The sequence below is a fragment of the Thermobia domestica genome, chromosome 8 (assembly GCF_964235325.1).
Source record: "Thermobia domestica chromosome 8, izTheDome1.hap1.1, whole genome shotgun sequence".
NCBI lineage: Eukaryota > Metazoa > Arthropoda > Insecta > Zygentoma > Lepismatidae > Thermobia > Thermobia domestica.
Window position 1 is genome coordinate 224,726,566 of NC_137461.1, and position 13,855 is coordinate 224,740,420.

At 34.8% G+C, this 13,855-nt stretch overlaps 1 protein-coding gene across 3 annotated transcripts in view; it reads right to left on the reverse strand.

Annotated features, from left to right (window-relative positions):
- hyd (E3 ubiquitin-protein ligase hyd) overlaps nt 1–13,855 on the reverse strand; it is a 168,152-nt gene that overhangs the window by 109,671 nt on the left and 44,626 nt on the right. For all 3 annotated transcript variants that reach the window (XM_081769459.1, XM_081769460.1, XM_081769457.1), the window contains exons 7-10: nt 8,299–8,567; nt 5,886–6,037; nt 3,738–3,983; nt 2,298–2,408 (exon numbers count right to left, since the gene is read on the reverse strand). In XM_081769459.1, the coding sequence (XP_081625585.1) occupies nt 2,298–2,408; nt 3,738–3,983; nt 5,886–6,037; nt 8,299–8,567 (778 nt within the window). The remainder of the gene's footprint in view (nt 1–2,297; nt 2,409–3,737; nt 3,984–5,885; nt 6,038–8,298; nt 8,568–13,855) is intronic.

Here is a 13,855-nt window from a genome sequence, read left to right on the forward strand (position 1 = left end):
AACGTTTTTAGATGGTTGACCTAGAATAAAAGAAAAGGATAGGACACTAAGATGCCCATACGAAGCGCCTGAATTTCGTGAAAGACTGAGTTCACACGAATTCTACATGAAAGGTGCAGAACGAAGAGTACAAAATATTCCCGGCAGTAACACACAACGGCATTTGCTGGTACAGTGAAACCTCTACTAACGGACACCTCTATAAAGCGGACACCTCCTGTAACGGACATATTTTGTAATCCCCAAACACTATAATAGGATAAAACATATTGGCAAACCTCTCTAAAGCGGACACTCTCTAGTACGGACACGGACAGTCTTTTCTGTCCTTTATAGGTATTATTTACCTCCGTATTACGGACACTTTCTCTATAAAGAAGTTGAAAAGTATTGTAAAAATACATTTTTAGTAAATCATACATGTGTCACCAAGAAAGTATTGTGACATTTTGTCTCCTCAGCAATCCAGACGAAGAGTCTCTGTTTAACAATACTCTCATGCCCTTTGCTTGCATTCCACTCCCACCCAAGCTGTTTTAGACACAAAAGTGATTGACAGTTGCCCGCCGTTTGGAATAACACGTTATTCTACTGTCCTGCTGGAATCTCTAATCAAGCAGAAGACAAGTTCGGTAGTTTTTGCCCGCGGGTACGCATATTGTCACAAAAAAGACACTACTGAGCTGCAATTAACACACAAATTAAAGCGACATACTGAAAATGTAAATGTAAAGTGCAGAGAACTATAATATCTTATTTCCATCTTGTGCCTCGAACATAAAGTATTGGACAGCAGAGGACAACACAGGTACAGTAATATTTTGAAATATTCGTGAATACATGATTCATCCAAAAATATTGTTACTAATTGCATATTACGTTCTTTACTAATTTACGTAAGAAAATATCAAAACCTCTCTACGGCGGACACCTCTCTATAGCGGACAATTATTGATTCCCCACGGCTGTCCGCTTTAGAGAGGTTTCACTGTATTATAATAAACCATAATGCAAATTTCTTGCACCTGGAGTTACTGAATGTGCTCAAAATGGTTGCAGTCAGCGAGAAAGGTTATGGTCACCGGTTTTGGGAATGTTCCTTGTCGAATTCACGGAAGATGGTACAACAATCAATTCTTAAATTTATCTGGGGTACTGTTCTTGCATGACAACAGTTACCTTCACAGTATTCGCCGAACACAAGATCCTTTGCGCCAATACAAATGGGATGTATGCTCATCCCCTGTACAGCCCGGACTTGACTCCTCCTGATTCTCATTTGTTCACTCACATGACGAAGTGGCTTAGAGCAGGAACTAGATGAAAACAACAATCTTTAAAATGCTCTGACAACTTGGTTGAATTCTGAGGCGGCAGTTTTATGCGGAAGAGATTCGTAACTTAATGAAACACTATGACACGTGCCCAAATTTATATGGCGACTGTGTTGAAAAATAAGAGGATAATTGTACTTTACAGATATAACTTTTTAAAAAAGGATCTGCTATTTACAGCCAAACTGAGGTTACTTTCCAAATTGCCCCCTCTTATGTCTTATCTATATATTTTCTTCATCACAATTAAAACTGTGTGTTCGAAAGTTTTCAGTTTGCTCTTGTCTGCGCGTCTTCTAAGGTCCACTTCTACATAGCTACCAAATGAGGACACTGCGGGCCGATATATACTGTCGGTAAATGTGCTGCTTCTTTGTAATAATGCACATTTGTATCGAAATCGGATAAGCCGAGGTTGCACTTAGCGAATGAGGATTCTAAGAACAAAATCATCTAGCCTACAGTCCAAAAATTGCTTCTTATGATTATTTCCCGCTTCAAAACGTGAAAACCTATTGGATGGATATCGTTCTTCTGCTGATAAATACTTCAAGATAGCACCAACTGATTGGCTAAATGAACAAAATACCTACTCTGAGGGGATTACATCCTTCGAATAAAAATGGAAAAATGTCTTGGGTGGAGTTAATGCATTATCAAATGTATTATTTAATTCAGGTAGATAACTTAAGTTGTATATCGTCCTCTGTACGCGTAAACCATCAAACAGTAAGACATCACACATATTCAACGAAAACTACAATAATAATAGCTACTGTTTCTGTGCTGCAAACTAACTCTCCAAAAATATGTCGAAGCAATACTTTTACGCAGATTATGTGTAATAAAGAACACAAGAATACATTACTTTTCTACAACATACAAAGTATTCAGAAACAGCCAGAACTAATTTCCAATGAAACGGCACAATTCTCAAAATATTTCTCAAGAGAATATACCTACCTATTGGAATGTTTTTAACATCTTCTACAAAAATAACATCTTTTAAAGGCCATTCTTCCTCATCTTTCTTCTCGGTGTCATCTCCCTTGGGAGCAGGTCTCTTTTGTCGCTCTGCAAATATTTTTAGAAGATCATAAAAATAGTCAATATACAGGAGCCAAACGCAACCAGCTAATCTAATCAAGTGATTACAAACTACCCATATACGTTCCTAAAATAACGTTGAATTCACTCAGACATATCTTATGTTTACATTGTCACTAACGAACTTTTATAACCCAATAATTCGCTGTAATAAAATTTCCAAACATCTCAATTCACATTGTGTACACTATTACTCAATCACTCCAAGTATGAATTAATGAACCTTCACAAATTAACACATTTTATACTGAGAAACAAGACCAACGTATTTGAAGACTAACGTAGTAATACATCACAAACGCTAATTTTTAAATAAAAATTATTTTACTTATAAAAATTAACGTAATTGATAATGAGTCAATGTACTAACGCAGTAAGTTTCAAACGAAGAAAACAAAAATCTTCCTAAAGAGAAAAAAAGTTTTTTTTCCTTTCCTAATATTGTTCCACATTAGTGATGAAGTACAATTTAAAAAAAGGAAATATATTTTGATAAATGAAAATCCCTGACGCAGTGCTTATTAATAGAATGTAATATTATGAATGAATTCTTGGATTCTCACTGACGTTCACATATTCATTCGTTTGAACTGTGACTTAAGGGACAAATAATTCCCATTGAAATCTTCCAAACAACAGTGTACAGTAAGATAAAGATAATTATCAAAATAACAGGAACATCTTAATACACAACTTGCCTGATTAATATGGGTTGGACTACCTTCATCTAGTAGTACAATTTGTATTTGTTGCAACTGAGGCATACAGTTCATGAATTATTTCGTGCAGTATAGTGGACACTTCCACATTAAATGAACTACTCAGTTGTGTAAGCAATGGAGGAGGATATCTGCACCGGAGTTACTGTTCTAGAGTTTATCATAGTTGTTTAATAATCTTCAAGTTGTGGATTAAGCGGGCCACTGGAGGTGTTGAAAGTTCATTCCATATTTACCTGAGTACTACGTTTTTTATTTGTTTATTCGAATTTTCAGTAACTCTTACCTGTTATCTTTCGCGAGAGATGAAAAATTAGACGTTAAACGAAATTCCACCTAGTTGCGTTCTTGGTTTTACTTTCATGTTGTGTTTCCAAAAATTCCTATTACACTATCCTGTTATTGACATTTTTCTTTCAAGAGGCTCATTTTCTTGAAGTCCAAGAGCGCATTGCCCAGTATCATTCTAGTGCAGATTTTCTACACAAGAATATTTCAATTGAATTACATTATCTATTTACAAATTATAACAAATCTTGACGTAATAATTAATCATTAGAATAATTAAACTACTCACTATGACTAGCCGGACTGGTAATGCTTCCTGTATCACTGCATGTGCTGCTAGCAGGTGAGGGAGGCGGTGGCATATCAAGTCTATCAGCTGTTTCCTTGCTCTTGCTGGGTTCTGGTTTTACTTCAGGTTTCTTTAGTTCAGTGGGCTGAGGTTGCGGTAATAACTTAAATCGACAAGTGTCCGTAAAGTTCCAAGCAGCATTTTGGAGTTGTCCAACCTTAGGCACACCACCAGATATAATGAAACCTGCAATTGCGTACGAGTAACTTAATGCACACACCAAAAGTAAAAATAAACTTCACAAGAATATAGGAATGTGGTTGAAAAAAAAAAAATCCAAGGCAGAAGTATATATATATAAAAAAAAATACTATATGGTATACATTCATCACAAATGTTATTTTTGTGTAATTTTTAAAGATTCTATATCCTTTGAGGTAGAAATAGAGATACGGTAAGTCACGTTTCCTACTTACCAAAAACTGTGAAAACATGATCAGACACAAGCCCTTTCACAGAACACTACATCAGGTAGGGGATATTTATACAACATATACAAGAAGGTTTGATTTTTTTTTTCCTACGAGACCATCCATAAATAACCAAGATAAAAGAGGAAGATATTATTTTAAGATGACAAACCCTAAAGGATCTTAAGGTATACTATTTCTTGAAGATGTATAAGACCACAGCGTTTCGAGAACAACTCTTCCGTGTACCTTGTAGAACGTCTGATTCGTGTTCGAAATCGTAACTGGTTAATATAAGATTATCTTTTTAGAAGCAATTAGTGGAAGTAAGTGATTAATGTGTAAAAATGTGTTCTCTGCGTTTTACCTCAAATTATTTTCATATATACTGAAAAAAATATTAAATGTTTACAAAAATCTAGGTGACACAAAATAATAATAATAATAATAATAATAATAATAATAATAATAATAATAATAATAATAATAATAATAATAATAATAATAATGGAGTTTTCATTCAAAAGGTACTGAAAAATGAAATGAAATCTTTAAGTTTTACGTCCTACGGTTATGCCGGTTAGGCTAAAGGAGATGGTGATGATGATTAATGAATGAAAATGGTGGAATGAAGAAAGTTGGAGGAAACGGGAGAACCCCGAGGAAACCCATGCACACGGTGTTTGTCCACCACAAAGTTCAATTGGCGAGGGCTGGGATCGGACCCGGGACCCCAAGCACCAGAGGTGAACGCTCTACCACTGAACCACCGCGGCCCCAAAAAAAGTTCTGAATATATTAGTGAATACTGTTCACCTAACATTAGAATGAATGTATCAGGTCATAGTGCAAAAACTACATCTTTAGACCCACTGTAGAGAAAATTTAACACTTTGGCAAGAAACTGAATGTTTATTTGACACTCCCTGGTTGAAAACAAAAACAAACAAACAAAAAAAAAAAAAGCATCAACATAACCTACGACCTTTTTCTCCGCTGGAAATCAACAGTTGGAAGGAAATAGTTTGAACATTTAAACAAATTGTTACACTACATTATATCGTGGTATGAGAATCAGAAGAACGTAACTCCATTTTCGTAGGTTTACAGGAGAGAGGGGTAAAAGTAATTTCTTTTTCAACCAAATGTTTTAGTAAAATAGTAAACACACTATTGCATAACAGACAAGTCAACTTCAATAACATTCAAATAACACCAAGTGGGGCTTTCAGAATTATGTTTATAATCCAAGCAAACAAAAATTCCGTTCTTGGAGTTACGTTCCTCTGGTTCTGATACTACATGTTAAAAAACTGCTTTACATGTGTTAATACTATAAGACATGGTCTTAATTTTACTCTTATGATACGCAGAGAATTCCCATAATATATAAAATACCTTAATATTTTTGATATGAAAGAATTCTTTAACCTGTCCACCTTAAAACATCAGCAGTAAAATAATATTTATGAGGAAGATTTCTTCGTAATTATCTACTGATCTCTGTAACTCGATGACAGGGTACATATGCTGACGATAAGATTTCACATCTCCGATTTAAGTTATTTGATCGTAAAATATTAACTTTATACCACGTAATTTGCTAGGGAAGGAAACAAGTCTAGTATCTTCATTCTCGTTATTGAAATCAACAAACAAATCATTACTCAATACTCACCGATAGCTCCAGGTTGATACATTGGACAGTTTTTCATACACACTTGACTTCCAGCAACAATCTCGGTACTAACAGAAGAAGGTCTATGTTTCCTTGATTTTGCACGATACTTCTCCCATAAACGTTTCCTCTGAGCAAACGGCAGCACTCCCCTGTAAGAGATTAATATAATAATATCATTATATGGCATGTATATACGTAACTACATTCAGTATTAACAACTGCCAATTTGAAAAATGAAAATGAAATTTGTGAATTTTACGTCCCACGCTTATGCCGGTTAGGCTAAAGGAGACGGTGATGATGAGAGATGAATGAAATGGTGGAATGAAGAAAGTGGGAGGAAACGGAAGAACCCCGAGAAAACCCACGCACACGGTGTTTGTCCACCACAAAGTTCACTTGGCGGGAGCAGGGTTTGAACCCGAGACCCCAAACACTAGAGGTGAACGCTCTACCACTGAGCCACCGCGGCCCCGAACTGCCAATTTGAGCTGCACGAAATGTTTAAAAGCAGTTCTCAACATCTGAAATGAAAATGAAGAGTAACGTCCCACTAATATGACATATAACCTAAAGGAGAAAATAAATGGCTTAAACTTTCCTGAGAAACTGTACAGCGGTGGACACTTCTAAATGGTACAGCCATATGGAGATTTACGGCTAAGGTGTACCATTTAGAAGTGTCCACCGCTGTACAAACTGGTACAAACTTTCTCATTCCACAAAACTGTCAGGGATATAACGTGTCCCTGGTCTCCATGGATGTATAGACGTCAAGTATCAATTTAGATTGAACCAGGACTTATCAATGAAGAGCACTCCACTCCATTGTTCTTGGGTCCGCTCATGGTGGGTTAGGCATCAATGTACAGCTGTCCTGATACTGTCATAGTGTGAGTGGAATGCCTCAAGCTGCGACCGGGGTTCGAAAACAAAATCTCGGATCAAAATTTCAATTCTTGAGATGTAAAAACAACATACCCACCAGAATAATGTAATATAGTTGGTTCTACTTAACCCCCCCCCCCCCACACACACACCGGCTTACTGCGGATAACGTAGTAGCTACTCCAAAATACATGATATACTCGTATTCCAGACATTCCTCCACCATTTTCACCCTGTATGGGCGGGCTTATATTATTAGACGAAACCTAGGGCCATATGCACCATGGAAGAATCATACATATTGTTGCAAAGACAACGTCCCGATAGATCGCACTTTTCACAGTATCCCGCGGAAAACCGCTATAATGTTCGTTCTCATTCCACAAAACTGTCAAGGATATAACGTGTCCCTGGTCTCCATGGATGTATAGACTCAAGTATCATCATCTAGATTGAACCAGGACTCATCAATGAAGAGCACTCCACTCCACTGTTCTTGGGTCCGCTCATGGTGGGTTACACATCAATGTAAAGCTGTCCTGATACTTTCATAGTGTGAGTGGAATGCCTCAAGCTTGCATAAAAGGGACATCTCGTCTAGCCATCGATACAGTTTATCCAAACACTCCCAGAGGCTGTTGCAAAGTCTCCAGCTAATGAAGATGTAGTGCTGGTTGGACAGTGTCAGAGATTTAATGCCTTATGCTGGTGTCTTCGTGTTAGTTATGGTACGCCCTCATGGAATCTTGCTCGCAGCAGCGAAATTATACTGCGAGTCATATTCGACTTTCCACGAACAACTCATATGTTGTCCAGATGTCTTATCTATGTTTCTTATGCATTTTATACGTACCTAACCAACAAAATACGTCGCACTTCATTACCGAAGCTTGTCATGTACCACCTGCTGATTATTCGTAACAGTCGAAGAGGGTACTTGTGTCGTGGTTACAATTTATACCATTTTAAGAGGTATGACGTGACGTTTTTTGGCATCCACAAAATCACATTTTGTGCAATGATTTCTCAGTTTCGAAGAAAGAAAGAAAGAAAAAAAAAGAATACAAAGAAAAACATATCCTTTAATTCCTAGACATGTATGTATTTTGTATTGTTAATGTGTTTAATGCATTCATATGTTAGATTCAATAACACTGTGAATATGAGTTTTTGCACGATATTCCTCCACAACAACAATTTTATTTCACCACGTAATATTCAGCTGCAATTGTTCGAGACAATTAGAACTGAAATCAGTGTTATGGAACCTTGGAAAGAGATGCTAAGAGAACAAAAGAACTTATTTCTTTACAACAGAAAAATCCAGTTTTAGTAATTTTCTCAGTTGAGTTCACTCATTCTTAGTAATTACCACGATCATTAGTTACTAAAATAACTACTGATGAAATAAACATTTCACAGTAGTAAATTAATGCTGCTTTACAAAATTAATCTATCTTAACTTTTGCGTGTCAACGCAATTTTGCCAAATTTGTGAAATCAGAACAAAATTATTACATACCACCAATAAACTGCACCACTTTCAAGTCTTGCAACGGTGTACAAACTGCACACATGAAGAGAAACTATTTTATCAAGCTGAAATTCAGAAAAACTCTGAGCTGGATGTTCCAATTTCCCAGCAACATGACTTAAGGTATCATCCATCCACGTGGCAACCTTTCCAGATTCTGTAGCAACTGAACATCGAATGGACGCAGCAGCAAGATGACTTATCTTCTCGTTAACTAAGCCAAGCTGAACCGTTTTCTGGTGATGAACATGTGGATTCTGAATAAAGAAAGAAAAATGTATTTCATTAAAATAACAATGACATAAGCAGTAAGGGTTTTCATTTACACGAATTTAGATCTTATTTTTCAACTAGGCACATGAAAGATGCGAATGACTGACGAAAAAACGGCTTGCTGAAACAATTTAAGTGCATTTGGCAGCAGTGAATTGTTATATTTCTTTACTTATGCATCAAATCATATAATCTTATATAAGTACTTCCAGAAGTGATTATTTATTTTCCTTTACATATATAGATTTCTTGTTCTTGTTCTGAGAGCTGGAATTCGAAATAATATTTTGCTCAAAATAAGCTGACTGTTTATTTTATTTCCAATTAATTTCTCAATGAACATTGTGTTGTTGTATTGCCTTCTTGTTTCGAATGATTCTAGTTCAAGGTGAGAGTGTCTGTTATAGTCATAGTAAAGATGATATAATTTGAGATGATGATATAGCTAATAAACCTTTTCTGTACAAGCGATTTTTTATTATTTTACATATATTAGTCCAGACTACGCATCTGGATTTCAGCTTAGGTTGGATAATCGTTTTATATACAGGGTGGACATAAAGTATCTCCCTGATAAACATTAATAAGAAAACAAAGAATGATAGAAGAATGCGATCTGTAAACATCGCTTGTATGATACTTCAAGATTTTGCCAGTCTGCGCTGCCATTTACTGCAGCTGACCGCAGAACGACAGTCATTGTTTAAAAAGGGTGTCAGCACAGCAGAAAGCGAAGTATGTGTTGTAGTATCATGAAATAAAATCTCCCGTCACAGTTCAACGAACATTCAGGACAGATTATGGACAGCAGTTACCAGATATTAAGAGCATAAAGGAATGGTATGGACGGGGCTCTTCTACACTGGTTCTCTCATTTCTCGATTAAACTTTTCCTAATCGATGAATGGAAAGAGCTGGTCCCCAGACATAACCCTCCTTGGCTTCTTCTTGGGGGGCCATGTTAAAGACAGGGTTTACGCAACACCTGTTCGTGATATTACTAAACAGAATAAGGGTCGCAATAAACACAGTGACTCCGGACTTGTTGAGTAACACATGGATGGAAACTGAATATCGCATGAATGTCTTGAAAGCAACTAATGGAGAACATGTGGAAATTCTCGAAAGCAAGTAAAAACTTTTTGGACTTTCCTATTATTTGCCGCACACCGCATGCTTCTATCATTCTTAGTTTTCTTGTTATTAATGTCTATTATCAGGGAGAGACTTTATGTCCACCCTGTATATAACTTTTCACATTTTTTTTTCTTAATTGGACCACTTCCTTAAAATGCAACCCATTAATATTAATATTAATTATGTGCAGGGTTGGCAAAAACCATGGTTTTTATTGAAAAAAAAAAAAAAAAAAAAAGTGTTTTTGGTTTAAACCTTTTTTTTGTTTGTTTGTTTGTTTGTTTGTTTAAATAATTTGCTCTACGTATTTATATCACATATGGACAGAAATAAGCTTGTTTCGCCTTGGTGTTAGTATGTAACAACCGGGTTATGCTGGAAGGGGTCACATAAGCTTAAAGCGGAATCCAAATCGCTTCTCGGCTTACATCCAAGATGAATTGTCCTCCATTTGAACTCGAAACCGGGACTAATTGGTCACAAATGCGATACGTCTGCCGACTCACTCATGAAGGACTCCTGATAAAAAATACGTTGACTGATCCTTACATATTTGTTAATATAATCGTCAAGAGTCATTAGGACAGAAGGACAAAAAGATAAACAATTGTACAAGTAGAACCATTATACAGAATTACATATGGGCAATTTCAAAGTACTACAGAGTACAGAAGAACTAATTTTGTCCAAGTCAGTTCACTACGACTTTTATTAGTCCAAGTTAAACAAATATAACGACTTACTTTGCATATCAGTAAGAAAAATGAATAGAGATACGAATTATTTGAGTCCACTTTGGCTCTGACCCATTACCAAAGATTCTTGTTATTTCAATAATTGTCTCCAGTGGGTTTTGTATGACCCCCCCCCCCCCAAAAAAAAAGTACGGCATTTCGATGTATTTTATCAATAGTAAACATTATTAAAACGAAACAATGTTTAGAATTTTCCTTTTGTTGCATAACAATAATAATAAACTATTAAAAAAATCACAAAAGGAACATCCATAAAGTTACATAAAAAAAAGTTGCTTTTGTGATATAATCTCTTTGAGTAAAGAATGGGGAATTTAGGTCTGAATATAGTACGAATAATATATGGGAGTGAAACGTGGTAACCCACAAATATGTGTTCATCAAGATTTTACGAATACTTACACTTTTACGGACATTTTTCATTTTTTGGTTTAAACCAGTTGGTTTTTTTGAACCATGGTTTAAACCAGCCAACCCTGATTATGTGCCTCACATATATCCTAAAAGAAAGTTTATTATCATTTATGTATTCCACTTTTTCAATTATCTTCTTATTTTACTTGTAAATTGTTACAGAATATTAGATTTTTCTTGTGAATTATATATGTTTATATTATTATTATTATTATTTATATTCATATCGTTATTGATAGACCAATAATGTATTTTGTCCAGCTCCCTCTGTAGGGTTTTTCTATCGTTCCACTTTTTATTTCTTTCAATACCTTTATATCATCAGCACACAAGAGAATTTCTGTCATGGAAATTATGAACTAGATGATTATGATGAACACTACAAACAACAGTCGTTCTAGAGATGATCCATGGAATACCTCTTTGTATAAAACTCCCTTTGCTAGAACATTATTTACTTTGACATTAAAACATCTATTTGTAAGAAAACTGCAGAATCATTTTAGGGATTTGGGAGATCATCCAATATTAGATAGTTTAGTTAATAACAATGAGTGATCTGTGTCGAAATGTTTACTTAAATCTACGGATATTGCATCTACTTGAGTCTTAGTTTGTATGGCATAGCTTATATATTCAATAATTCAACAAATTTTCTGATGATTGAATGTTCAGATTTAACTATCTTCTTTAATTTTAAAGAAAGAATTGAATTTTTCCTGGCGACATGGAGCAATTTTTGGGACAGAACAATAAAGAAAGCCATAGCTATCTCACGGGAAAGGAACAGTCTCAATAGAAACAATAGGTTTTAGCTCAGCCCTTTTCAGGAACAAAAGCAGACATTCATCAAAGCCATTTCTCGTAGCCACAACAGCCAATCAGAAGCCAACATTTCGCATAGCCTATCACAAACTCCTATTCATAGCTCTGTCCCTAAACAGTCACCATATATGGTTCCCCGTATCTCCGGTCTCTTCATTACAATCTCTGAAGATGAATGCAATGTCCGAATTCGAAACGTCGGATGTCAATACATTCACCTGGCTGATAGTCTGACAAGACTTACTAAATATCTTTAATTTTAGTTAAGACACGAAGAATTCATGAATTATCGCTTCAAAAATTTTGCTAAATGAGTTTAAAATTGTAACAGACCTATAGCTATTAGCGTTATTCATTTCTCCCCCTTTAAATATAAGAATTATGAGACTTTTTCCATGTTTCTGGAAAGATACCTGTTTTCCAAGATTTGTTGAATATATTTGCTAATAAAGGTGCAACATGATAAATCTGAAATACTATCCGGACCAACTGCACTACGCTGTTTATTATTATTTATAGCCTTTATGACGTCGGAAGTATTAATGTGGTGAATTTCAACTACATTACCATTCTTATAGTCTGGTTGAGATACAGGACTTATATTTACAGAACCTGACAAGACTGTTTGGAAATGATCCACAAACACATTCGATATATTTTGCTTGTTAGAATAAAAATAATTGTCATATAAGATACTATCAACATTATTTAGTTTCTTATTTTTGAGTTATAACCAGAAGTACTGCAAATCACTATGGAGAGATCGACTTCTCCAGACCTGAATAGTAGCCATTTTTGAGTTTAATATATAACTTTTTCTCTTCTGTACTCAGAACGTATACCACTTTTGTTTGCTTGTTTACTTACAAAGATCATGCATACCTTCTTTTTTCATTTTTTAGAGTTTGAAAATCTTTGGTTACGAATGGACAATAACTGATATATTACTTTGTTTCTCGTTTTGGAACATTGTGATCGAAACTGATTATGATTTTGTTGTATACATACTCTACTATTTCATTTACGTTGGTGTATAAAGGCATAACTTCTGGCGCGAGTAGGTCTTTATAAATTTGAACAAAGTTATCATTTATATTGATATATTCTTATTGATTTATTACGCAGTATACAGCACACACAACCACAGATGGGCCCAAGGCAGCAAACCCATACAACGATGTCACAATATATCTGATAACAGGCAAATCACACTTGCAACATGTAAGCTGCACATGCAGCCGAAATCATAAAAATCAACAAACAAGAAAACTTAGAAATAATTACATACTGAGATGAAGTATGACACACAAATAGAGACTCATATTCACTAAGATAAATGGAATCATGCAGTACTCAATCATGCAAAAAACGATTAAAATTCAGAAAGTACAATCATTACAAAGAAAAAAAGTCTCAAATGGCACCGAACTAAATTAAATAGGTAACATTAAAAGTTATTTAATAACTGAATAAGTTCTGAACGAACTTAAAATTTAGTTTGGAAATATCTAGAATAGAATAAAATTTATTTGCAGTACCAATAGTTTTGTGCATAGATGATTTCAAAACAGAAACTTTAGACACAAACGAAACAACATTTCTAGCGTTACGGCAAGGAGTTCTTAAACAAAACCATTCATAAAGAAACCTCCATGAAGAATATTATGAAAAAATTAAGATCGAAAATATAATTTGGAAGCACTTGGTAATAATAATAATGCAATTCATTTTTAGGTTGTTCAATGAGTATAATGGACCTAAAAATATATCTGTTTTATTAATGAATTCGTAAGACGAAACAAGAAATATACGCAACAAACGTGTCTGATAACAGGCAAAAAATGTATACAAAACGAAGGCTCATTATGAATATTCAACTACACTATAAATAAAACTAGAAATGTACTGAATATTATTTAACGAAGTAAAATTATTCTTGAATTGAAGTAGGGAATCATAATACTGCTGGGATGTTATTCTAATACTTTTTTCAGGTAGAGCCTTCATTCATTTACTTTTAATTATATTATTATTATTAACAATTTAGACTATTTTGATAATATGTTTAGGAAATCTAGGCAGTTAAAACTAAATTAATCACTGAGCAGAGCAAACTAATTTATTATTATATATAAAACCAA